This window comes from Rattus norvegicus, chromosome 9 (assembly GCF_021556685.1).
Source record: "Rattus norvegicus strain SHRSP/BbbUtx chromosome 9, alternate assembly SHRSP_T2T, whole genome shotgun sequence".
In the NCBI taxonomy this organism is placed as follows: domain Eukaryota; kingdom Metazoa; phylum Chordata; class Mammalia; order Rodentia; family Muridae; genus Rattus; species Rattus norvegicus.
The window spans coordinates 65,924,823-65,952,773 of record NC_141542.1 but is presented as its reverse complement, the minus strand read 5'-3'; the positions used below and the strand labels follow the sequence as shown (position 1 = coordinate 65,952,773).

The window sequence follows — 27,951 nt, the reverse complement described above, 5'->3', positions numbered from 1 at the left end:
AGAGGGATGCGGGCGGCAGAGCGCGAGAGGCGGCGGCTGGGCTGCGGGGCGCTGTGACTGTCCCTCCACCCAGTCTGGTCGCGCTCCTCTCTTCGGCCGGTTGCCCGCCTCCTCTCTGCACCCTGGTTTCTGTCTCCTGCTCCTCCTTTGCCCCGACCCTGTTCCTATGGCAGCAGCTCCCTGCGTCTGGGGCGCAGCTTCTCAGCGGACTATCCCCTCGCTCCGCAGGCTGAGCCCAGTCACTGGATGTTGCTGAAACTCCGGAGATCATGCGCTCCTTTGGCCGCAGCCTCACCGCCGGCTGTCTCTGCTGCCGCCCCCTCCTCTGCTGCCGAGGTCCGCGGGATGCTCAGTAGCCCGCTGCGTGGCCCCCGCGATCCCGTGTTCTTCAGAAGCCGTTGGTTGCTGCAGAGTTGCGCGAAGTAGTCATGGTGCTGTGGGAGTCCCCGCGGCAGTGCAGCAGCTGGACACTTTGCGAGGGCTTCTGCTGGCTGCTGCTGCTGCCGGTGACGCTGCTTATCATAGCCCGCCCGGTGAAACTCGCTGCTTTCCCTACCTCCTTAAGTGACTGCCAAACGCCCACCGGCTGGAACTGCTCCGGTAAGTCCAGACCCTCAGACCTCTACTCCTTCACCTCTCAGAAGCGCAGAAGCTCCACAGACCTGTGCACTCTCATGCGTTTGCACAGCCACTGCCTGAAACCCAGGACTTCCCACCTCAATCCTGAGAAACATTGGGGACTGCTTCTGTAAAGCTGGGCATGCTGGGATAGGAACAAAGTACAGGTGTGGGGAACCTTAGATGTTTGCCCTCCTCAAATTGGAGGAGAAATACTAAAGAGGTAATTTTCTGGGTTCTCGATCCCGGGGGAAACACGCAGAATATTTCCCATCGTTAAAAAAACAGTCTAGCCTGGATGTGAGAGAAATAACTTTATGAGAAAGAACAATCGAGAAAGCAATAAATCAAATGATGACTGCAGGGAAACTGTTAATTCCTGCATAAAATGTTTCTGGATACACGGGGTTTCTAGTCAGCACTGGGTCACAGATAATTCTAAGGAGGCAAGTTTCCAGGGATGGAGTCAGTGAGTCTCTCTCTCTCTCTCTCTCTCTCTCTCTCTCTCTCTCTCTCTCTCTCTCTCTCTCTCTCTCTCTCTCTCTCTGTGTGTGTGTGTGTGTATGTGTGTCCGTCTCCTTTCCCTCCCTCCCTTTCTTTCCCTTTCCTATAGCTTGATCTGTCTATACCTCCCTAGCTCTCTTTAGCCCTCTCTAGTGCGCCCTCTCCCTCTCTCCCTCCCTTTCTTCTCTCCTTTCACCCCCACTCCCTTCTCTCTTTCTTTGGCCGCAAACGCCATTGATTTTCAAAGAGGTTGATTTTGTAGCCAAAGGATGCCAAATCCAAGCTTCCCCAAGCTCCAATGTGGAGGACAGAAGTTGAGAAAGAAGCAATCACAGATCCCCTGCCCCCACACCAGAATGGGCATGCCCCAGGGCTGATAGACTCTCTTATGAGAACACAGTGACCCTACCATGGCTGGTTCCAACCCCTTCACTTCTGCACTGTGTTTCATTGTTAGGCAGTCCTCTTGCTCATTCAGTCTCAGTCAGAATACTACAGCTTGACAGCTGCATGCTACTGAAGCCTCTAATTGAAAGGGGCCCAAAGCTCCAAGTTACTGCACTCTTCCTGGCTGATTTTACATTTCAATATCAGAGACTCTAGTGTACCTGAAGAATCGAAGAATCGTAGTGTGCTTTCTTTGACGTTTTTAAACTCTATAACATGCATAGGCATTGTCCCCATGGTCTAGTCTGGTCTCATTTTAGCAAGTGGGTTTATAACATTTCATTTTATGTAAATAAAATCCTCTCACAATTAAGTCTGTCTTTGAATAAGGTGGCCTTTGGAGATGTGTGAGTGAAAGGAAATGTGTGTAACTTTTGAAAGGATGTGATTATTACGTATAACATAGGTGGAGGCATATAAAATTCTAAGGGGTGACTAATATAAATGCTGAGACAATTAATTAATGTATGTCACTCCAGTTTAACCTTTGTTAAGACAAGTTGAAATGTACAGTCCTTTTAGATTTGGGTCAGTAGACTAACTTGGTTCTGCTTTTGGTAATTTCTAAATTTGGCATTTTATGAAGCACAACATGTCTCTAACTTATTCTTGGTTCCTGAATTCATGTATGCTATTTTTAAAAGAATAAATTCCGCCTGGGAACATAACATCCTTAAAATTTGATCATAGCTAATGTCGACATATTCATAGTTTAACATGACTCGTTTGTTTCATTCTTAACTGATATTGGTATTAGGAGTAAATACTTTAAATATGACATTGACGATGAAGAAGTGCATTATGAGCCAGATATGTCAAATCTGTGTGCACTAACTAAAAAGGAAGAACTATGTCTAGTAAGGTTGTGAAGAACTTGGCAGTCCCCTCCCATCCCTGTTAACTAGAAGGTGATCAATCTTCTTTGGAGTCAGAGAGGCCTTCACAGACAACACCAAGTCTGTGTATCTTTATTATCGAGGGTTTGCTTCCTCTTTGTCTGGAGAGATTGTAAATAAGGGTCATTTCAGATCTTAAAGCAAAGAACAATTAAAGACCAGAGAAATATTAAAATGGCAACCACAGACCATAACCAAATCCTTTCCTGAATGTTGAGTTTGGGTCACTGATGTATCCTACTTAGTGAGAAAAAATTAATAAGAAAGCAGAGAAGCAAGTATCAAACTTTCATTCACACAGCCACTGTTAGTCTAAGCTAAATTTAAGAAAGCATGCTCAAAAGATGATCCTGAAGGACAGTTGAGTAGGGAACAATTGAGAAAGTGTGCACTGCTACTGATCATCTCCCTAGATTTTGAGGTTATTAGTAGAAGGCAAACTTGTGGCTGCTGGAACTAAATGTTAGGTAAATTCTGTTCATGCTACACAATAAAAAACTTAAAAATAAAAATCTTTAAAAATTATAACATTTTAAAGTGACTGGAGCTTTCTTTTTAAACTTGAGGTTACGATGACAGAGAAAATGATCTCTTCCTGTGTGATACCAACACCTGTAAATTTGACGGGGAATGTCTAAGGATTGGAGACACTGTGACTTGCGTCTGTCAGTTCAAGGTAAGATGTCTGATATTTGCATCTTCAGTTCATTAAAGGGGCTACAAGGCACTGAGCTTCTTGTGCAACCCATCATTTGGCAATGTACAGACTCAAAGGGAGGCTAGCGTCAAATAAAAATACTGCCAAGAGAGCCAGCTGTAGTCGAGAAGACATACGACCTGCATGTGACCTAGGCAGAAGTGTCACTGGTGGGAGATAAGCTTCAGATTCCACTTTTTAGACCATTGGTGTGCGTACCACTTTATAGGTCAATTGACTGAGGATAATTGTCAGAGTGATCAGTGGTAACAGGTGGGGTTTTGTACTTTTGCTTTTCACAAGTTGTCGTTATTGTTGTCATTATTGTTGTTGTCATTGCTATTATTATATTGTTGCTTGTTTTAAGGGGCTTTGGTTTCCTTATCCTGCCATTATGATATTATTTATGCCAACTTCCCTTAAAGTCACTCCAAAACTACTGTACCAGTTTGGAATCATGAACCCTGTTGTATGCATTAAAGGTTTCGAGACTAGCACATCAAACAACTACAGAGTCTCTTTAGGGTTCATGTGAACACACAGAGGCCCATGATGACTCAGAAACAGGAGAGAGGTAGAGGGTGTCACGCGTGAGAGAGGATTTCAACATTTAGATAAAAATGTGTATTTTTACAAGGAAGTTATCAAAATTGTTAAGATTAATTTAAAATGATGCTGCCATTGTTATCATTGGAATCGTTTACCCCCATTTCCTATTATGAAAATTATTGGAGTCTATTTCTTTTCAAAATATGACACTACATAGCCTCATATGACTTGGTTGTTGAACTAGCACCTTATAGCTTATTACTGAATTACATTTAGAAATAAACATTGACATCTAATTTAAACCGAGTCAAGAAATATGCAGAGAAATAAAACTATGAACAAGATCAGGAATACTTAGTTACAAAAAATAGAAATGCAAAGTCATATTTAAATATCTGATTTAATATACAATATTGAGGATTGGCTTAATAGTGAATACTGAGGAACTGACCCAACATCTTAGTGAGGCAGATAAGAAAATTCATCTTTAAATGTGGATTGAGATACTTTTAGAGAAGATCAAAGCTCCACGGGCATTTTTTTCCATCTTTTTGAGAAACAGAGCGAGCTTATTGATAGCTTAAAGTGGCCAAAGACATTGCTATGGCTTTAGAGACGCATCAGTGCAGGTCACCTACAGGTGTCATCAACTTTCACATTCTCCATCACAGTGAGTGAAGAGCTATGTGAAGGAGACAGAGCATGGGAATTCCCAAGTCATAATTTTTACAAATGAAAACCAAAGAGGGTGAGAAAACCAATTGGAGAAGTCAGTCTTATGGAATTTTATAGCTTTTTTTGGTAATTTTGTGATTCCTGTGAATTTCTCTTACTTTTGTAACCAGGGATAGATACAGTAAGTAAACTTAACAGTGGCATAAAATGGTTCACAAAGTACAGTACTCAAAGGAGATGCTCTTGCTTCTGGTATTTCAGCCGGAAGAAGTAAAAGGAACTGGTATAATTCTAAATGTATAAATGTCCAAAATGGAAGCAAGTCGTTTTCTTATTAAAGGATCTGTGCTTGATTTTTAGCTGCCACAGAGACTTTTATCAGTCAGGATATTTGTGCTTTTCATACATTGGTCATCCAGTCTGTATTGAGTAATTGTGGAGTAGGTTGGGAACAATAAATGAAAATTTGAATAGGAACTATAACTGTATTTCCTTATTTCTACTGGGTCATACTGATTAATGTGTTTTACACTAGTCAGTATTTTAAGAGGAAAAAAAGACATCTTCCTAGTAATAAATTTAGACTTTAAAATGTATCAGAATTACTGAATGTTTAAATCAAGGGGATAGTTAAATAAAATTGTACAACTTGCATGAGATGAACTATATTAAACTAAAAGCTCCTTGAACTAGTTTCTTCCAGTCTTCAGCATTTTCATGTTTTTTTAGGTTGTTTTTCTATTTTTTTATGTTTCTCCCCTTCTATCTGATAAAAGCGAAGACCTCTGAAAATTTCTGCTATCTAGAATACTAAATTTGTTTTTTTTGTGCATTTTCAGATATAAGCATAAGTTATTATGTTTAAAATGGGAGGTATATTAGTCTTTCTGGATGTGAGATAAATTTCAAACACAAATGGACATATTGTGCATAACTTATGTTCTAATATTTATTACTACTAAAACACTAAAATGAACTTATATGAATCTGACTTCCTTTAGATACTTTAAAGTACACTAATTTCTACCTTCAAAACTCATTCAATTCTTATAACTAGGTTAGATAATTTGGTTTAGCTAATTTTTTCCTTTCTTCCATCTTTTTTCTTTTTTCCCTCTCTTCTTACTTCTTCCACATCACTGATGACATTACCCAGGGCCTTGCACGTGCTAGGCTAGTGCTTCACTATAGAGATTCATTCCCAGACCCTTTACATGGTTTATAAGATGAGGAAATTTATGACTATTAATATAGTTTCCAATTAAGTAAGTCATAATTCCAGAATATGAAACACAGTCAACCAAACAATATATTTATATTTAAGTGAATAAGTTTTAATGTTTCAATATTACTAAGCATTAAATAATAATTCCAATAACACAAAAGCAATACCAATTTATTATAGACATTAATTAATAAGGCAATATAAGTGGAACATCTGTAACCCAGAAATCCAAATTCTGAAATAGTCTGAAATCCATCATGATGTTTAAAATGTTTGGAAATTTTAAGTGTTTCTGGGAGTATTTTATATAGGTGCTCAAAAGTTGAAGTCTATTCTATCATTCTATAAATGCCAAGATCTCAAATGCTGTGCCTCTAAACACATTGGATAGGGGGTATTAAACCTCTACAAATAATTCTAAGATGATAAAATAAAAGTTTATAATGTGATGCGGTCTCAGGTATCCTCTCTCCTACAAAATACCAAAAGTTACACTAGTCAATGTGATAAGTCAATTGTGAAGGAAAACTGAAGGAGTGAGGAGGAGAAACATGGATGAATGAACAAAGGAAGAGCAACAGAAAGGTGAAAGGGAGGAAGGGAGGCAGAGAGAGATACAGTTGTTCTTAGTACTGGTCCAACAATGATCAATGATAGTTTATAAGCTTAATATGAGGTAGCCTTATGCTTTCTCAAGAACTTTTTAATTTAGATATTAAATATTTGCATTTAATAAACTATGTGTTGTATCTAAAAATGTTCAGTTACTACTGCTGCTCAAAATTTTCCCCAGAACTTAGAGTCTTCATGAATGTTTATTTTATTCATAGATGTGCAGTTTTGATTAGTTTTTGGAACCAGTTATCATCACTCTCTGTTGTTAGGGCTAAGGAGTACTTATGCTCAGATCAGGGCTCTAATTCATGTCTGAACACCACCTGTGGAGCTCGGCTCCTCTCCACTTCTGAATCTTTGCATGGATTATGTTGTACTTTGACATAACACAATGGCTAGGTTTAAAGGGCACAATGAAGAGAGAAGCCAAGTAAAACCCATGTCCTTTAATGATCTAACATGGAGAGTTAAAGTCACATCCACCACAGTCAAAGACCTGCCCATTTAAAAAGCCACCAGCATGATACATGCAAGATGTTGTTCTAAAGAAATAAAGGTTACTTTTGGAATGGTCAAACAGCAACACATATAGATTTTTAAATGTTTTATTTTCTGAAAGAGTATTATTTTATATCTTAAGCTATTCTTCCTCAGCCTTTGATAACAGAATATAACAGAATTCATTTAACATCTGTTGAGAACCTTCTCCATGCCAGACTCTGAGGAAGGTGCTGGCGATAGATAAAACTTAAGTCACAGAGAGCTTTGAGATGCTGGATTTTCAGCTTTAAAATCCATATTAACCACACAAGCATTTAATCACATGATAAATTTTTCATCATTTTTATGCCCTGGCCAAGTTGTTGAATCCATTAAGGTACTGTATAAGTGTCTTAAGCAATGTGAAACCTTGGGAACAAAGTCATTTTATTGAAATCACATATTTGGAAAACAAACTTCAGATTTTTAAAAACATAAGGAAAATGGAACCACCAATTCCTCTTAGAAGCTTATGTAATACACTTACAGACTTAAACATAACCATGGCTTAATTTTGTTTTTGTTAACCGGACAACTTTGTAATCTTTAGTAAGTGACTAAACATCTATTTTCTCCCTATTCAGACCATGAATAATGTCGTGACTGCCCCACAACCATTTTCAAGAACTCAGTGTATTTCAGTGTGGCAGTTTCTCCATTCTCATACGGAGGGTTGCCACAGTTTCATTGTTTTCTAGTTCTAAAACCATGGTACTTCACTGTGAATGCTAAGTGGTAATTCTGCTAGTAAAAATAAGCCATGTCAGATAATTTCCATTTAATAGGGTGATGTTTATAGTGAAGCGTGAGATCTTAAATCTTATGTTAATTCCCCATGTATCTCAATTCACCACTTATGAAACTTACAGACCTTTAACTACTGAGTAACATACCAACCTCTGTAGCAAGACACAAAGACATCTGTGAGAAACAGAAGGAAAACAGAACTAGACATCCACCCTTGAGCATTAACAGCTGAGAGTATCCCTGTCCTCTTGTGGTTTCCGTTTTAATGAGTGCAAGTCATGGTACCAAGGGCCAAAAACATTGTGGTGATAATCTCCAGCTAAGCTCTTCTCAGCTCTCGCAAATCCCCCTTTTGGCTTCTGTATGGAACTTGGCAGCTCTGTTTTAAGCACTGTTCACATTTGGCTTACTGCAGGCATCTCCTAGAAGTGACATGAGCACTTCATCTGTTTATTCACTATTTTAAGATGTATATGAGGATTGTTCCATCGCACCTGACAAAGATCCCCAGCCACCCTGCCCCATCGACAAGCCCTCTATTTTACTGACTTTTCTAAAGCATATGAGAAAGAAGAGAAAAAAAATTCAAAGTTAGGCAGCGGAAAATGTGAACACAAGTAATCTGTACACCAAATGTTGCTAAACTTAGTTACTAGAAGATAACCAGGGGCACGAATGCCAGACCTAACCATGGGAAGCTAACAGAGAGGTAATTGACAGCATTTTTAGCTATCATGTATCTAAAGAGAAGGTAAGCCAGTCTACTGTTCATTCTTTTTTTTTTAAATCTTTGTAGTTTCTTTTATGCAACAAGTTACCAGCTATATGGGACAATGTTTGTGTACGTGATTGACACGGCAGAACACTTACATATAAATACATCAAAATACAGCAGTGAATACACACTAGACACAAACCTGATGTATATACCCAGTGTGGGAAAGCCTTCGCTTTTCGAATAGACTTTTAAAAACATAAAACAATTCACCAATGAGAAACTTTAAACATACAATTGGGTAAGTTTTCATCATCAGATATTAGGACTCATAAGATCATATATGGAGAGTAATACTGTGAGTAGAAAGACATAAGCAAAAATATCTCAGTTTACATATTCATACAGATAAATTTCTCTAGAACTGTCAAAAATATTTTTGACACACATGTGAAACACAGGCTAGATAAAATTCTTTGTTTCTTTTACCAGCTCTTTCCTTCTTCCTCTTCACTCCTCCAATCATCAGATACCACCATAGCTTGGTGATTCTCCAGGTCCATTCTCCAGTCTCAGGTCCTGAGCACAGCACATTTATCTGGTACTTGACCATCCATTTGTCTTCCTGGCCATGAATATAAAATTCGCACCACTCTAATTTGTTCTTTCATCCTCCAATATTTCTCACTGGAAAATTCAAATTGCCACTGGCATTTTTATGAATAGCACTGGATATACTCTGTCTTATAGTTGTCACTAATCAAATATAATTTATAAAACGCATATATGTCTGGAAAGCTCATCAATATGTCCAGTCCATAGGTGTCACCTCTCATAAGAGGATTTCTTAGTTAGTTAAATAGTAGCAATGGATTACCAAAAATCAGAGTCAAATCAATTCATATGCAGCTATATAAATATACTGAGTCTATGAGCCAAGAGTATATCTATGGAATAGGATTATTAAATGAATACCAGGTATCCAGAATATCTAATTATTAATTATAGAAATAAAGATGAAGATTTCTAAAATACGTAGTAAATCATGCTGTTAGCAATTGTAGCCATCATGATATGAATCCCATAAAATTTGGATTTACTCTTTGAAAAAATGTCAACTAGCAAAATGTAATATTTGAATTATTCAGTGACAGAACAAAGGCAAGACTCATGTGCCTTTCATTTAGAAAGCACTGATTTGTATCACATGTAAATTGTCTGGGCGGAGAACTGGGAAGTGGCTTAGAAAATGAAGTACTCACTGTGCAAGCATAAAGACCTGAGCTTAATGCACATACCTTATGTAAAAGTATGAGTGTTACGATGCACGTCCATGATTACAGCATGGAGAGGCAGGCACAGAATGGTTCCAGGAGCTTTCTAGCCAGCCAGCTTCATTGAATCTGAGAACTCCAAACTCAGAGGGAAACCTTGACTCAAAACGAAGATGAAGAAGTGATTGAGAAAGACACTTGATGTCAACCTCTGGCCTCTACACAGAGGGGCATAAACCTGTACATGAGTCAGCAAGCACATGCACAAATGTATACGTACACAAGATAAGTACATAAGTGAATAAATTTTGAGATGACTAAGCTTTTGTTGTATAAAAGTAAGAAAGAAGATTAAATAGGCTATTGTGAATAAAAGGGCACAGATAATGTAAGAAATTGCAGCATAAAAATATGTCTCAAGCTTTTGTCAATTAAATTCTTACCTTATGCCAGTTTTATTTTTCAATCTTTGGTGTAAATCCTTGAGCTAAAATTTACATGTGATAGACTTTTAAAAATACAGACATGCATATTGAAATTTTCTTGCTACCTGGGTAAGTTGCTGACTTATTTTGTAGGAATAGTAAATTTCTGGCATGTCAAAAGTTCAAACATTCTAATTAACAGTAGTAAACAGAAAAGCATTTTCACATGTATCTGCATGCATGGTTTTCCTTATTGTGTTTCTGGCATAGGCAAGCCTTGATAAATAATCATCTTGATCATTTCATTTGTTTTAATTAAACAATGAAGTGCATCAGTAGTAGTAATCAGCAGATAATCACATCCTGGTGTAATTAGCAGGTAAGGGACAGAGCCAAGTATCTGTAATGCCTTAGAGTGTGATTGTAATAGGATGGCTATACCCGGTAGGTTGTCTAATTTCCATGTAAAAATATGTAGTTTTGGTAATGAGATTATTCTCTTTCTCAAACACATGAATCACGATAGTTTGGATTATTCAACAAATTTGATATTAAGTTTACCTCTGGTGAAAGTTTTCTGTCTATATTTCAAAGTCTTGCTTCTCTGCTTGGTCTTTATCAATATCTGAAGATTGAATGTTAAAAAGTAATAAGAAAATCCGTCTCACCTGAATAGTCGTTAATTTATCAATATTAAAATTCAATAGAAAATCATAACCAAGAAGTAACTGGGATATTTTATTTTGTTATTATGGTTTTGAGATTTCAGCCAAATATTTCTGCTGCCTACAAAGATAGCTGTCAACCTTGATTTTAATAACTTGACAATGGCTGATTTGTTTATTTTTACCCTAATAAGAAATTAGCAAGGATACTTCAGGAAAACAATTAACTAATAGTGGTGTGCTTGTTGTTACATCTTTTGTGTGCTAGTGGCTTAGTCACTTTCTCAGAATCGCTTAATTAATTTAGATACTTGTGTTGTCCCTGTCTAAATCAAAGGACCAAATGGTCTACTTGACATCGACTTTGTGTATCTTTCAATGACAGGCTCTTTACAAAGCAACAACTTGAGATCACTGAACACCAAATGTGGTTTGTTTTGAAAATGGTAACTTGTCTTGAGGATGTCGGGGGAATATAGAATCCAATAACAACCACAGTTTTCTGTTCGTGTGTTTCTCTTTGTTCCTCAGTGTAACAGTGACTACGTGCCTGTGTGTGGCTCCAATGGAGAGAGCTACCAGAATGAATGCTACCTGAGGCAAGCTGCCTGCAAGCAACAGAGTGAGATACTTGTGGTCTCAGAAGGATCCTGTGCTACAGGTACGCGCCAGTGTCCCTGAAGTGGCCTGTGCGTCCAATGGCTTCTTGTATACTATTGGCTCAAAAAACAAAAAAAAAAACCAAAACCAAAAACAAAAACAAAAACAAAAACAGCATCAACAACAAAAAGCAGCCTTCCCATGCATGAACTTGGGATTCCATTTACTCTTTTGCGCATCATTTTGTGATTCTTTTTTTTTTTTTTTGTATTTTAAATACGACTGCAAAACAGAGGAAATGCATCAACTGACAACTGGTATCTTTAAATGCATATGTTGTTTCCTGAAGTGCAGGCAGCTGAATAAAATACAATTAGAAATCTGAGTAGATTTCTAATTATCAAATTTATAGGTGAAGTATTTGTTTGCTCGGTCTATTATTTTAGAAATAGGGTTTATGTTCTAGGGTGCGCCTTTGCAGGTTGGAGTTGAGGTTAACAAGTATTTTTGTGGAGGCACTAATGTTAGATTTTCACTGTAAGATGTGCTGGTTACCCCCTTAGCAGATCATGCTGAAGAATACATCGGCAGTGTGAATAATTTACACTAACATCTGTCTTTTTGACACAGTTAAACTCAATTTCTACAGCGCTCTTTATTTGTGTTGTTCTAAGAATGATGGAAGGAAGGAAAGAAGGAAGGAAGGAAGGAAGGAAGGAAGGAAGGAAGGAAGGAGAGAAGGAAGGAAGGAAGGAGGGAGGGAAGGAAGGAAAGAAGGACATCCACAATCCTCTTAGCTTTTCAGGGTTATTTGTTTAATTTTACTATTTGTTTTTCTTTAACTGCATATTTTCCCTCCCTCCCCCCTTCTTGTGTGTGTGTGTGTGTGTGTGTGTGTGTGTGTGTGTGTTACAACCCAGAGATGTACAGATAGAGAAATAAAGCGACAATGGATACAAAGAAAGAACAGTTAGGCAAAGCCTGCTTAGGAAGGCAATGCTTTAAAGTGGAACCAAGTGCAGCTTAGGTCATAGGCATCTTAAACAACTGTCCTAAATAAAAAAGTAACACAACAGGCTCACTGTAGGCACTTACAAAAACTCTCCGGAAGGTCATCCATCGTTCAGGAAAAAATGATAATGCAATAGGAAAACCTCTTTCAAAAATAACAAAATAGTGTCGGGGAATCTTCTGTAAAAGTCCCTCTGGGATAACAGGTTTTTCTATTTTAGGGTGTAACATGAGAAGAATGTATTGTTGGGATAAGGTACACAATGAGTAATTACAAAGTCCTCGGTCCTTTGGAAGACTGTCGTCAGCCTCCTTACAGTTAGGGGAGACTGATCTTTGAGGGTCTCCTCTCATTACCACAGTTTCCAGAGGGAGCAGAGGACAATGAACCAGGGACGTTTCTCAGCTACACTGATACAATCTTTGGATTGTGTGCTGGTTGTTAAGGCGTCTTTTCTGAGTGATTCTTTGCCCTTGCATGTGAGTGACCATCTGGATGATGGTCAGGATGGAAAGCAACAGTACCTGTGGTCAGTACAGATTTGGCATGGAGAAAGGTAAAAGTGGAGGCAAGTGTGCAGGTCAGAGGGCAGGAAGAGGACCAGAGGCCAGCCTCAGAGTAGAAATTGGGGCATTAAAGAAAACACTAAGAAACAAACTATGAAAATCACCCATCCATACCAAAGGACAAAACGATAAAGAACAAGTACTTTAGAAGTAAGGGAACAGAAATACGTGGGACCTTTGGACCGCAGGACGGAGCAGTAAAAAGGTCTGTTTATGATGATGACCCAGGAGGGCAGCTGAGTAGTATGTACATCACCCAGTGAGGACAGGCAGGTCGAAAACAGCCATACAAGCCATACCAGGAGCTATAGCCATGGCAAATGGCACCTGGTACCAAAGATGATATTCTTTCCCCCAGCCTCTGAGTGCCTGTCAGTCTACACAGTTTGATTCATTCAACTCTATTCATGCTAGTCCCCAGTGTGCTGTTTTTACTATGAAAATAAATACTTAGCCAAGTAGAAAATTTAATCACAATCGAAGAAGCTGTCCTTACCTCATTTGCATACTTAGATTTCTGCAGGATTTAATTAGTCAGCCAGTTTAGCTGAATGCCTCTTCTGTTGACTAGTGAATCTAAAAGCATTTTGGTCTGAGCAGTGATGGAGAAACCAAGTGATTAGCCAGGCCTGACGGCAAATAAATTGCGGTTCTGACTTTTCTTCATAATTTTCCCATTTATTTTTACTGCTTTTTGACACTGAGTGGAAGGTGTCAAGTTGTATTCTCTGGGGATAAGTGGCTGGAGAACATTGGATTGTTTAATCCAGACTGTGACTTCCTCGTAGTCAGTCTCGCTGTCAGCTTAAGTTCTTGCCTTGCAAGAGTAGAGTTGATGAAGAGCCCAGGTTATTGTCCAACAAGATCCCTTCCTTGCCAAGATGTGTTTGCCTCACTGCAACTTTCTTAGTATACTTATTCCTGCTTGCAGGGATGACTCATCCTACAATTGAGAAAACATTAGCGCTTCCCATAAGCATTTCATAATAATGCTGTTGACCACCGTGACCGGTTTCCAATCAACCCCCCTTTTCTTCCCTAGCTCTGGGTCAAATCAAACACTAATCGTGTGGATGAAATCTTTGAAAGTTTCAGAAATATGTAGGAGATAAAAGCCAAAAACACTCCTATTCTTTTTCCTGACTTTCCCCAAACACATATATTAGCACAAAAGCCTAAAAGATCAATAGGCAAGATGTCTCCTCAACATTTTAGTGCTTGTACTCCAGGCTGCGCTCACACATTTCTTTTTCTTTTCTTTTTTTCGGAGCTGGGGACCAAACCCAGGGCCTTGTGCTTGCTAGGCAAGCGCTCTACCACTGAGCTAAATCCCCAGCCCTCACACATTTAAAGTAAGCTACTATTCACTCATTAAACAGAAGGAACAAGTTTAGGAAGGCTGCAGAAGATTCCACTTGTCATTTGGAGCCTGGGAACATGGATACCAGTCTCTTTCTGTGTGTCATAATCAAGTTTAGAGGGTCAAACATCACATTGCTCTCCCTGATGGAAGTTCCTGACGTTAGAAATGAGAAATAGACTTTATATGCTGTCAGCATACAGACAGGATGTGATAACCCCAATTCAGGATAGCGGTGACTTGATCCCTTTCAATAAAAGTAACAGCGAAGTACGCTTTCAAATTAACTCAAAGCCAATTAAAATCTTCCCTATGAAAGTGTGCTCAGAGGAAATTTAGCGAGTGTTGGCCATTCAAGTACTATTTCACCCAAAAGAAGCAGTATTGTAATTAATGAATGTGTTCTAATTGTCAGTGTATGTTCCTGTTGCAGAAAGGAATGTGTGAATCATTCATGGTTTGGCATTATTAAGCTGTCAAAACTGTAGGATTGCAGCCCTAAGTTGTGTATTTATTAAGAAAAATATGTATCATTGTTAAGAAATGTATATTTAAATATATATTTATATTTAATAATATTTTATACTTTAATATATACTATATAAATATATAAGAATATGCATATATATAGTAATGTGTGTATATAGTAATATATCTCTATATATTATTATAAACTGTTTATATCAGTTAGCTTGCCTTTAAGTAAAGGCCTAAAGTCATATGGTCAGTCGTGATGGCAGTTAATGAATGAACTGACATTCTTGTATAATACAGTGTTAGTTACTCTGAGTTGCCACCAAGACTTACTGTCCCACCGATGCTCCACCACATTTTTATAGACCAACCCATTCTTCCACAAGTGTCAGCTCTGTGGATTTTCATGCCCCCGGCCACTGTATGTAGTGTGCCTCCACAAAATGTCAAAGACCACAGCAAGAAGAAGAATGATTTAAAATAGTTAAACTAAACTACAAGGAAAAAACTCATAGATGGGGATTTTTATGTAAATCTTGAATCCTGGATGTAATTTCAATGTAGAACAGTAACAGCATAACCGAAGGAGGCTTCCAGTGTTGTCTTATGACCTAGAGTTAACAGGAGACATGCACAAGGTATCTTTAGAATGCAAAGAAATCAGCAGAGAAAGGATAACGTCCACATTTAGGAACAGATGGAAACTTAATGGTTTGACTCAGACTGGATAGTTCTAGAATCCATGTTCTCAGACAGAGACACCTTTATCTACTTGCAGTGGCTTGGAAAGGAAGGCAGAAAGAAGCAGAGTAAGAAACAGTGTAGGTGGTGTTTTTGTGCCAATGTCTCTTAGAGTCTGACCCCCTGCAAGCACAAAGGTCAAGTAAGCTCACATCTACTCAAGATAGAGTCCTCAGACAGTATGGCATCGATCAGCCCCTCATCCCACAAAGTGCTCCCTTACCTTTTCTCCTTTGTTTATAAGCAATGTGCAAGAGGAGGAGCCTTACCACGTGCACTGTCCAGTTTTGAAAATGCAGTGATAGAAGCATGTCATCAGGTCAAAGTCTCCAAATGCAGCCTGATCAAAATTAGAACTGGGAGGACTTCCCATGTTCAAGCAGGACTTCTCCCACAGGTTTTATAAAGTTTAAGAAGAAAAATAATTTCGTACGTATATACCATGTCAGTAGAAATTAGGTTGAATTGAGAAAACTGTATATTAGCAGAGTAAAGGCTACAAGTTTTCACATCAATGACATTTTAGCGTTGAGGTTGTGAACAAGCTGATGGTTCAGGCCTGTAATCCCACACTTTGGAGAGGAAGGCAGAGGGAGCAAACTGTAAATCTTCCTGGGCTACAAAGACTCTGTCTCAAACCGAAAAGTCTCACGACAAAGAGAAGCCTAACCATGAAAACTCATTGTTTAATATAGTTTTCATGTGTGTATAAACTGTTTTCTTTTTTCCTTCCCAGATGCAGGATCGGGATCTGGAGACGGAGGTAGGAGGACATACTGCTCTCCTTTTGTATTTGGATGTTTCTGTGGGCTAGTGTGGGTTCTTGTTAGATACTATTCCAAAGCAGACATCTAAAATTTGGATTTTAAGAAAGGAAAATTCCATGACAATTTGTTCTTCTAGTTTGGTTGCTGTATGTGCCACGCCTATTTCTCGGTCTACTCGAGTCACACCCATTTCATTTCACTGTCCTCCTTCACACACTTCCTTGTGTGTTGTGCCCCATTTGAAACAGATACAAACAGTGTCAAAGCACATACAAATTTATGTTTAGTAAGACAGAAAGAATTCAAGAAGAAACTTTTAAAATATTTCATTTTTAAATGCTTAATACTGCCCTCAATCACCAAGTACTGACATTAACATGTAAGTAACGTCCTATATCAGAATTTTAAGTCAAGACAAAAATAAAAACAAAAATGTATTTGAAATGTAAATATCATTTCAATGATTTCTTAGGCTGCATAAACTAATTATGTTATGATTCAGTAAATGGGGAAGGTGATGAAACTTCGAAAGCTTTATGTTCCGGAAACTAGAGACTCATAATGGGGCACATTTTACGTAGCTTGGGAAACTTGAGTTTTACAGAGAGAAAGGCTTCACTAATTCAAATAAATTACACCTGGAGAGCACAGCACTGCACCCTGGAGCCGATGCTCAAACTAAGCAGCAGGCAGTACTCAAATAAAGACTATGTCTGATGGCATAGGGCTTTGGACTGCCATCTCAACGTCAACAGGCTTTCTTTACTTGTAAGAAGTCAAATCGCTCCATCTCCTAACGTGATGACTATAGTAATCTCAAGAAATAATCCCAGAAGCTTTGGAAGAGACAGCGTGGGAAACATTAAGTCTACACATAAAGATAGAAAAAGACAGTGCCTTTAGCTTCTCCATTGAAATATTTAAAAATCAATCCAGCTTTAAAATCTTGCTTTGATAGTTGTTTCATGCAAACTTTTGTGCAGTTTCTGAGTGTTTAGTTTTGTTTGCAGACTAATCTGGCAATTACTCTATTGAGACCTAACTATTCCGCTGTGCCCCTCACAAGTCTTGTTCTTTAGCTAGTATGATTAGAAAGGAAACAGAAATGATTCACAGAGCACAGAATGTCGTCATTGTCCTGCTAAATTTCCATCACACACGTTTCCCCAGCTGATTTCCCCACCCAGCATGCATCTTGTTTTGCTTTTAAAATAAAACCTGTGTGGTCCCTGCAGGTGCTGCTTCCTAATTTTCAGCAGTTGATATCAGCATAGGAAAATGGAACCAAAGCCATTTCCTTGTTACTATGTTTGGTTCCTTGTGCTCTACTTTGACCTGGATAAGACCTTTTGCTTTTTAAGGAAATCATTTTCCTATGACATTGGTTATATGGTTCATAACGAGAGGGATACATCATTGGAAAACACCTTTCTTTTCCCAATTTATTTTTTCTCCTATTCTGTCACCTGTGCTTTCTCTTTCTCCTTAACTATTCTTTTCAATTATAGACTCCTTAATAGTAGTAATTTTTTAAGCTTAAAAAGTAGTTGCTTCTATTGTTGAGACAGAGTCTCACTTTGTAAAAGGTCTGGCCTGGACAGACTCACTAAGTAGGTTGTTTCTGATCTTGAACTCAGAGCATTTCTCCTCCTTCTGCCTCCTAAATATTAGGTCCACAGACAGGAGCTTCCATATCTGACCAAATTGATTAATAAGATACGTTTACTTTTAAGAAATGGAACATGTAACCCTTTGAATCCATGGTTCTCAACCTTCCTAATGCTGTGACCCTTTAATACAGTTCTTCATATTGTGGTGTCGCTGACCATATAATTATTTTTACTGCTACTTCAAACTATAATTTTTCTACTGTCATGAATTATAATGTAAATATTTTTGGAGATAGAGGTTTGCCAAAGGGGTCACAGCCCATAGATTGAGAAATGCGTTTTTGAGTTCTGAGTTATAATCTTTGAAATAATAAATGTTTTTAAAAAATTTAACAATATGAAAAAAGTCTTAAATTGGAAACAAAACTGGGATGTTGGCCAGATTGCCTTCCCCCAGCTTGTACATTATTGTATCCTATGGTACTAACAGTTATGAATTTTACTTAAACTCTTAAATAGCTTAGTAACTCCAATGACAAAGATAAAGTCGAGCTTAGATCTCATAGCTCTTGGGTTGTCAAAGCTGGATTTGGCTTACTGAATCTAACATGCTTAAAATGGGACTAACTTTTTAGTAAGAGACTCTAAAAGATTTCAGTGGACCCAGGATCTTACTTTGAATGTACTATACATGGTTGAACATGCTATGAGTGTTCTAGAGTGAACATATAGGAACTTGGTCATCTTTGCGAGTACCTCAGAAGGTTGATGGTTGTGTTTATAATGCCAAATCTGACAGAATGCTCACATGATTCTCAAGAGGAACACTTTGGTATGGCTAGCGAACTAGCAAATGTGGCTGCATTCATTTGCCATGGGTAACTGCCATGAATAAAATGCTTAACCCCAAGGACAAATTTATTTTTAAAATGCATCGATTTTTCCCTGTTTTAGATTGGCTTTTGCTTTTAAATGGATGAGTATCACAATAGTGCAAAAAGATATACATGATTACTTTAAGAATAATTTAAGCTTTATTCATATGCACAGGACATAACTGTCATTTACTATGATTGAAGAAAATTCTTTTCATAATTAAAATAGATACAAAGCTTTTATAAAACTAACATTACTCGGACACATTTTATGAGAGGTTTTAACTATTATACTGTTCAGACCAAACTTTTGAAATCTTTTAGTTTGTTAGGAAAATGTGCTTACTGTGTTTCCAACATAATCTTTGCTTTGTGTTCATCTACAAATGGGTCTGTGAAGGAGGATAGCCACCTCACATGAATAGTGAAGAGTGTTTATACCCATTTCAGTGCCTTTATCCTTATCTTCTGGTGTTAAAGAAAACTTACAAAAATAATTTTACATTGTTAGTTTTGAGCATAAGAGTTACGGAGTTCTATGGTGAATCAAAAACCCTTTGAAAAGTCATGAGTGTCAAACATTCCTTCTGAATTGGTTTGTACTTGACAAAACATTCAAGATAAACTATAATCTGCTATTTGATGTGCTAGAAGATAGTGTGTGGACCACACTCCCAAGAACGTGAGAAAGTGACTGAATACGATTAGCAACTCAAGTGCCCCTGTGTGTGTATATGGAGAGTTAGTGTTGTAAATACGAAAGTGGATATGTAGGAGGGATGAACACTTGCTGTATACCCACAGACTTACTTAGGCAACAAATACTGAAGGAAGAAAATGGATTCAAGCAGCCTCCTCTCAAGATCTAGGGCTGTGTGGGTGCTGAGAAACTCTGCTTTTCTGCATTTTTAAGCTATATTATAAACACGAGGTTTTGAAGATTTTTCCTTCATTCTTTTTCTCAGTCCTTTTGGATTGGTTACATTCTCACCAATTTCCTAAAGATAGAAAGCCCATCCACAAAGTGAAACCCAATCATAGCATCTAAAATATTTGAAGATATGCTGTCCTGTATCTTTATTTCATGGGGACATGGATGCGCTTAGCCAACATACAGTACTGTAGGGTCCTGCATTTCTAGGGAAATGTTATGTTTTTCTTGAGAGGAAGTTTCATTAGAACCAAGCCAACCTCAAACTCGTGATCCTCCTGCCTCAGCCCCATTTTCTGATATTATAGGCACATATTACAACTCCCGAGAACTATCAATTAGATTGATATTAGATATGCACAGTAACAAGTTGAATTTGTATCTGGTATTTATATAGTTCATATGACTTTAAAGTAATTAATATCGTGATGATTTTAAAGAAGAAAGCCAGTTGATATTTTTTTTTTGCTTTGTGAAAAAAATTTGTCAGTTGCCTTTATGTAACACCCCTCAGGTTTACCATAATTAAACATTTACTTCATACACGATTTGCTACCAACAAGAAAGGATTACATTGCAATTAAATATAAATCTCAGCCTCTACAGCTGACCAAATGGGTTGATAAAAACTGTTGTAAGAAGTTTGAGATCTTGAAAGTTGTTTTTAAGCAGATTTTTTTCTTTCTCATGTGAATTGGTTGATGTGAAGTCTATTATTACCTGGGCACAGTGGCAAGATTTCTGACATCTGTGATGCCAGTCATGACCATTTTATTCTGCTCCAAGATTACATATTAATTCTCCTTACCTCATACAATGGGAAATGTTATGATGCTGATTATAAAAGGGAATAATATCTGGCACAAGTAAGATGTTAAATACACTGGAGATAAAGGAAATGAATATTCATTGCATAAATGAATGCATTTATGTAGGAGTAAGTAATTTTCTTTTCCGTGTTTCTGTACTCCTCCCTGGTCTCAACAGCATTTCTGTGCCTTCTTCAGTTACTGTCACAGTCAGGTCTGGCAAAACACAATCTACTTGGGAAAAATTTCCCCCCATTGGGTTCACACTGCAGCCAAAGTCTGGCAGATAACAATGGTAAGCAGCTCCAGCCAAAAGACTGATTCAATAAAGAAATTCCACCAATTGCACAAGGTCTGAGGTCTTCCAATGCCATTCGTCCAGGGAGTAATCAGAAACAATGCTTTCTTCAATCTCTCACAGCCATGAGCTGCTGCTCTTCTGCCTAGAAATGAGCATATAACCATCTAAACCCCAAGTGAACTCCTATCTCAGGCTTCTATGGCTTGGGGTCCATGTTTGTCTTTACTTCAAAACAAAGAATGTGGAAATAGACTAAGGAAAGAGAAGCAGAATGAGTGCTGAATGTGTAATGGATGCCAATATTGGAAAAACAAAAGCAAGCAGAAGAGGGGAAACAAGGAGAGTGGGAGAAAGACGATCGGAGGGGGAAGACGCCTTTGCCATGAGCATGGGTGGAGGGCAGTTTGTTTCCACCTCTGAATACTACTCTACACATAGAACATAGTGTTCTCAGACTAGAGCAGTGATAGTTTCTCAAGTTCTAGATTGCCTAGGAGAATGAAATGAATACTACAAACTTCTCCAGGCAATCCAATTGGGTTTGTAGAAATTACAGGGAAATGGAATTATTCATCCTGTGCAGTATGGCAGAAATGTGTTTGGATTCAGCATCCAGAGACTCACAGTCTAGATTTTTAATTGGCTTGAAGGATATCTATTAAGATCTCTTTTTTTTTAACTCTTTGTCTCCTTAAAGAGTGATTGATCTAACTGTTTAAACAGGCTCCTTCCCTTAGGGGAAGATAATCACAACAAAGTAAGGCGAAAACTTTGAACTCTGGGACATTAGAACTAGAGTTACAGGAATTTCTGCTACCTTTTGCTCTGACTCCTGTTTTCTCTGAGAACATAATTTCTTTGAGAAACCTAACTAGAATAGCAAATTGTTTAATTACTAGTCCATGACTTACAATGGTGCTGGACTGCATGTGATGGTACAAACTTATGGCCCTAGCATGTTGAAAAGCTGAGAAAGGAGCATCAGCTGTACTACACAGCAAGTTCAAGGTCAGCTTGGTCGACATAGCAAGGCTCTAGATACAAATATAATTACAGTAGCAATAGTATTGACTCTGTGATAATAAATATGAATCCACTAGTTTCCCATAGTTAGCCAGACAGTCACCTCATCTTAGAAACAGAAACGATCGGATTGAAACATAAGATAGATGAGAAACATCCAGAGAAACTGTAATTATACAAGATATGGAAGAAAGAAAACTGACAAAATCTCAAAAATAATTGTTCTCAAAACCAAATAAAGACGTAGAAGTTCAATTTGTGCTATTCAACATATTGTCAAGAAAATATTATCATCAGGTCCATAAGCACTGTTGTTTTTCTAAGCGACTTTGTGATTTTTAAAAATAGGGTATTTTAATATAGGTAGGAAATTATACTATGGTTTACAAAGATCACCATCATAATATTAGTTCATTTAAAGACATAGATGCAGATAAGGAAGGCCATCCTAACCATAGCCTAAGGACAGTATCTATGCTAACTAACCCAGTCCTGAAACTTCAAAAAAGAAGGAATAATAGACTGCCTATGAGAGCAGTAATTTTTTTCAATCAGTATACTAGACCTTATTTTCTATTTTAATATGAATTATAAATTTTACCCAAACTCTTAAGGAAATTTATTGTCCCATCTTCTTATCCTTTTCTATTTTTTTTCTCCTGAAAACACCTGTTCTTTTCGATGCAGAACACAAACCATGTGGGTTGATCCTGTTGTTGTCCGGTACCTGTATTGTGTTCTCACTCCTTAGCTTATGATTAGCATCTATTCTCTCCTTTCATTTTCCCCTTTGTTCTCCATCTCATCTTAAACATTTTCTCTCTATAATATTGGGTAGCCTTTAAGTTTTTGATGAAATATATATTAGGGAGGTGACAATGACATAGTAAAACAGCAGCTCACTGTCCAACCTGAGGATCTCCAGGCTGTGTAGACCAGATTGTAACCTTCTACTGGCTGGACATATGCCTTGAGCAAGTTACTTAGATTAGTTGTTTTCATCTGTGATTGGCAAGGATTTTAGTCAGAGCTATCTGGAGGTTAAAATTTTGTGTGCCTGAAGTTTACTGAGCAATGCCTTGGAATCATAGCATCTCTAAAACAGAAGGATATGAGGATAAGAAGAAAAAGACTTTAAGTTGGTACAGTGAGATAAAAGCCAGAGCACAGCCTATCTGGAAACCCCAAGATGAAATGGACTCTGCGACTTGTGGTCAGTTGGGATGATGAGGTGGAGCCTTCATATTGCACCATGATCATCTCTCATATGGGCACTTCCCAAAAGGAGCTTTACAGAAAGCCAAAGGTTTTCTTTGGCTACATATCTCAGACACACTCACATGCACACACACTCACACACTCACATACACACTTATACTCACAACACACACACACATGCACACACACTCACACATTCATATGCACACTTACACTCACAACACTCACACACATGCACACACACTCACACATTCATATGCACACTTACACTCACAACACTCACACACTCACATGCACACACACTCACACATTCATATGCACACTTACACTCACAACACTCACACACTCACATGCACACACACTCACACATTCATATGCACACTTACACTCACAACACTCACACACTTACATGCACACACATACTCACATACTCACATACACACTTACACTCACAACACTCACACACTCACATACTCACATACACACTTACACTCACAACACTCACACACTCACATGCCCACTTACACTCACAACACTCACACACTCACATGCACACACACATTCTTATACACACTTACACTCACAACACTCACACACTCACATGCACACACATACTCACACACTCACATACACATTTGCACTCACAACACTCACACACTCACATGCACACACACTCACACATTCATATACACACTTACACTCACAACACTCTCTCTCACACACATACACTCATGCACGCTCAACTCTCACACACTTATGAACTCTCATAGACTTACACATACACGTTTACACACACAAATAAATAAGATAAATCTTATTTTAAGAAGGTACAGTTTCTGGTTTTTGGTTGTTGTTGATTTTGAAGAGGCTGTCATATATTCTCCAGACTCAACAGGAGTCCTTGTCTGTCTTAGACGTGCCCGTGTGCTACTTTTCTGATGGGTGCTGTCTTTAGTGACGAAAATCCTAGTTTTTATCAAGTAAAACATTCTTTGTTACTGGAGGTTTTACCTAAGATTCAGTTTTACTGATTTGATAGTTTTAGGCAAGCAGAAAATTCTCTTATTTCTACATACTGTATAAGGCAAAGGGATGTCTCTGCATGCTGCAATGCACGGCCAATCTCATTGACTTGGCTTCAAATTTGGATTTGAAAATATAGCTTTTTAAAACTGTGCTAGATGTACATTCATATTGTGCCATATGATTTCCAGTGTGTACTTAACAAACAACAATTTCATTTTTTCTGCCAAATTACAACACTCGTTGTCACTGAGGGAGTCTAAAAGAACACCAGGAATAAACAGAAAACAATGTATTTAAAGGTTAGCATCTTGTTTCAATAATGAAGCCTAAAGAATTATGCCAGTTATTGGGCTGATTCTGAAAACAAATAAGACAACAACAACAAAAACAACAACAAAACATTTAACAGTGGATTTATTGGTGGTCTCTCTCAGAGAAAACCAAAATATAATTAGCTGCATATGAAATAATGTTGGCTCTGAGAAGCCGTTCTGTGGATCAATCATTTCAACTGATCTATTCCTGCCTGGTTAAATAATACTGGTTATAATGTAAACTTTTCTCTCATTTTCCGATTATATTTACTCTTTTATTTTAGGGCACAGCTAACTGGGGCTCTGTGCTATCACTTTATTCTCTTGTTGAAAGGCGGCAGGCAAAATATCGTGTGGGTACTATCAGAAGAGACAACATTTCTATATCTGTCTAAAATAGGGTATTGTAGACATTTTGGCCCTGGGTCTGCTGAGAAATGTTCATGGTCATGTAAGCAGGCAGTGAGATAGAATGAGCATCCTTCCAGACACGGATTGTCCCCTCCAAAGACTGTGACACACAAGCAAGCTAAGTCCATTAGCAAGTAGGATTCCTGATGTATTGATTTAAATGCTACTGGCAGCATCTGAGTGACACATTGACCCCCTTATAATGTAATATGTGATCTAATTCTTAAGAGTTGGAGAGTTTTGCAAAGTCCAGGATTTTGTTTGGGTACTCAAAAGACAACCATCATTGCAGTTTCTATGTGGGTATTTTCAAAGTAGGTGTTATTTTCAAATATAATTAAAATGCGACACAGCTGACAGAAAAATCACTAATAAAGTTTTTTTACTGCATCTGAAATAGGGGTAACAGTGAATACTTATGTCTTGCAAGTCCATACTCATGGTTCTTGAAGTATATACTGCACAGCTATGTCCAGGCATCAATTCTAGAAACTACCCCTGGTCTTTCACTAAGAAAGCTCCCCTATGCCAGGATATGTCAGAGATAGACAGCAAGTTCAGTGCTATATATCAACACATGGCGGATTTCCTATGTGAGGAGTTCGCAGAGCTATGTCTCCAGACCCGCCATCAATCTCCCATCTTAGCCCCTTGACATCTCCTGTCTATACAACAGGAAAGTGCTTTTTAGCAGGAACATCTGCTCCCAGACATCTTACTCATAAAACATTTCTTCTAGCACACTGAGAATATGTGTAGAATCTACTTACATAAGTATATTATTCCTTTCCTTAAGAGTCAGCAATGGCTCTCTATCCTCCTTAGAATAAAATTCAGTGGTTCCATTAGGTTTTACAAAAACTTCCAACATCAGTTCATTGTCTTCTTCTTCAACCTCAACATTTATCTTTTTTATCAGAGACTTGGTTCAAGTCTTTTTTCACTAATGGAGAAATCCTTCTCGTGTACTGCCTAAATCCTACTCATATTAAAAATAAATTATAGGGGTTGGGGATTTAGCTCAGTGGTAGAGCGCTTGCCTAGGAAGCACAAGGCCCTGGCTTCGGTCCCCAGCTCCGGAAAAAAAAAAAGAACCAAAAATAAATTATAGATTATGGAGTTATCTGGGGTCTCCATAAATTCTGCTCAAGGGTTAGTAATTTACCAGACTTACAGGGGTCTTTTTGAGAGACTTTTTTGACCTTGTAGAAAAAAGGCCAAAATACTGGCTGATTTTAAAATTATATATATATATATATATGTGTATATATATATATGTAGTATATGTATAGTTATATACATATATGTGTATGTAAATGTATTATGTATGTATGTATGTATGTAATATGTGATATGTCTTATAAAAGCAAGGATATGTTTTGTAGAGCCAGGGATATGTTTTGTAGAGCTTGGTATGGTGTAGTGGGAGGGGTTACCTCAGTGGCCCCATGCTTAGAAATCCTACCCCTGAGGTACCAGGGGTATAGAATAGAGTTTATTTGAGGACATGGGAATGGGAGTTGAGAAAGGAGTAGAGGCAGAGAAAGAGAGTAGAGAGAGAGAAAGAGAGATAGAGACAGAGACAGAGACAGAGAGATAAGACAAAGAGACAGAGAGACAGGAGAGGAGGCCAACCAGAATATGTGTAGGGGGAGAAGAGAAAGGGAAAAAAGGGGTCAAAGAGAGCGGAGGGATCAGACAGAGAAAAGGGACAGAGAGAGCAAAGAGGCCAAACAAACATTCTCTTTTATAGCAAGCCAGGCCTACCTGGTATTGCTAAGTAACTTATATGTACATATATACATTATATACATGTGTGTATATAATTGTATATTGTTTTATATGTATGTGTACATATACATATACAAAGTGTGTATGCATAGATCCATGCCATAATGCCCACCTGTTAAGGTCAGAGGAAAACCTGCAGGAAATGGTTCCCTTTTTCACGTGGAATTGTGAGAATGAAAGTCAGTCATCAGGCTTGGTGGCAGGAATCTTTGACTACCAAGCCATCTTACTACTACTACTACTACTACTACTACTTCTTCTTCTTCTTCTTCTTCTTCTTCTTCTTCTTCTTCTTCTTCTTCTTCTTCTTCTTCTTCTTCTTCTTCTTCTTCTTCTTCTTCTTCTTCTTCCTCTTCCTCTTCCTCTTCCTCTTCCTCTTCCTCTTCCTCTTCCTCTTCCTCTTCCTCTTCCTCTTCTTCTTCTTCTTCTTCTTCTTCTTCTTCTTCTTCCTCCTCTTCTTCTTTTCTCCCTTAATTTACTTTAGCTCAGACCTCTGAATTTTGGCTATTGAACATCTGGAAGGCCATACATACCATTTTTGAAGGAAAATCATGAGCTAGGGTTTTAACTTTTGAGCGTAAACATTTAGGTAAAGTTTATATGAAGTTTATAAAGTTGACATAGATTTTAAAATAAATCTTAGTTTTATTCAGACTCACTTTCTTAACTTCTTGATTGAAATAAACACCTCTTAGTGTTTCTGTAATATATCCACAATGATGGTCACAGAAACAATCTGTGTGTAAGTGTGCTAGTAGCTGTTAGTCATACACCTATTCATAACAGACCTAGGAAATCTCTCTAAGAGTTTTCTAAGACAACCAAAACCTTGATAGTAATGACAAAAGTGCCCTCATTCCTGAATGTTTTCTTTCAAGTGGACTGCTATAGTTAAAGTTCTTTTTTAAAGGAGCTAAATATAAAGGATTTGTTATACTAAAAGAACTATAGATCTATTTTAACTTCAAATGTTAAATAGCAACAACAGAAAAACAGTATTGTATTTTTCCCTCCAAATCTCTCCATTTAAAGTTCTCTATAGGTGTTTTTTGTCTGAGCACAGCAGCATAGCCATGTGCTAGGTTCAGTTCTGGGGAGGATACACAGCAGAGAAGGACCTGAGGAATATGGCATAAACATGGAACCAACAAACCAGAATAAGTCCTGAGAAATAATAAACTCAAAATAAGTGCCTCCCATACACAAGACTTACAGAATGTCAAGGAAACCCCCACAGAAATCTTGCAAAATCAGGATATGTCTCCTTTGCAATTAATTGATTTGTGTTCCATAAAGTATATTTTTACTAGTTCACAGTGATAGCTCCATGCCACATTTGTGTTGATTCTCCATTTCCCTCACATGTTTTTTGACCTGACAGCAGAATGTGGACCTGTTCACTTGTGATACTCATTTTCCAACAAGCAGTGTGTGCAGGAAAATAATTGAAGTTACTCTATGACTCAGGCTAGTTAGTTTGGAGGTAATTGAGATGATTTTGCCCTATGTGAATACTTTATCCAATAGCCA

General features: G+C 37.9%; 1 protein-coding gene and 1 long non-coding RNA gene across 2 annotated transcripts in view; one reads left to right on the top strand and one right to left on the bottom strand.

Annotated features, from left to right (window-relative positions):
• The window catches only part of Tmeff2 (transmembrane protein with EGF-like and two follistatin-like domains 2), a 287,043-nt gene continuing 259,092 nt past the window's right edge, over positions 1 to 27,951 (top strand). The window contains exons 1-4 of the mRNA NM_001394330.1: positions 1 to 600; positions 3,032 to 3,141; positions 11,124 to 11,253; positions 16,082 to 16,108. Coding sequence (NP_001381259.1) covers positions 429 to 600; positions 3,032 to 3,141; positions 11,124 to 11,253; positions 16,082 to 16,108 — 439 coding nt within the window. The 5' untranslated portion in view covers positions 1 to 428. The remainder of the gene's footprint in view (positions 601 to 3,031; positions 3,142 to 11,123; positions 11,254 to 16,081; positions 16,109 to 27,951) is intronic.
• LOC148003725 (uncharacterized) lies at positions 6,818 to 10,552 on the bottom strand. Its single transcript, XR_015629551.1, has 3 exons — positions 10,489 to 10,552; positions 9,527 to 9,658; positions 6,818 to 8,853 (listed from the first exon to the last, which is right to left on the bottom strand). It is a non-coding gene; the product is annotated as an uncharacterized LOC148003725 (long non-coding RNA).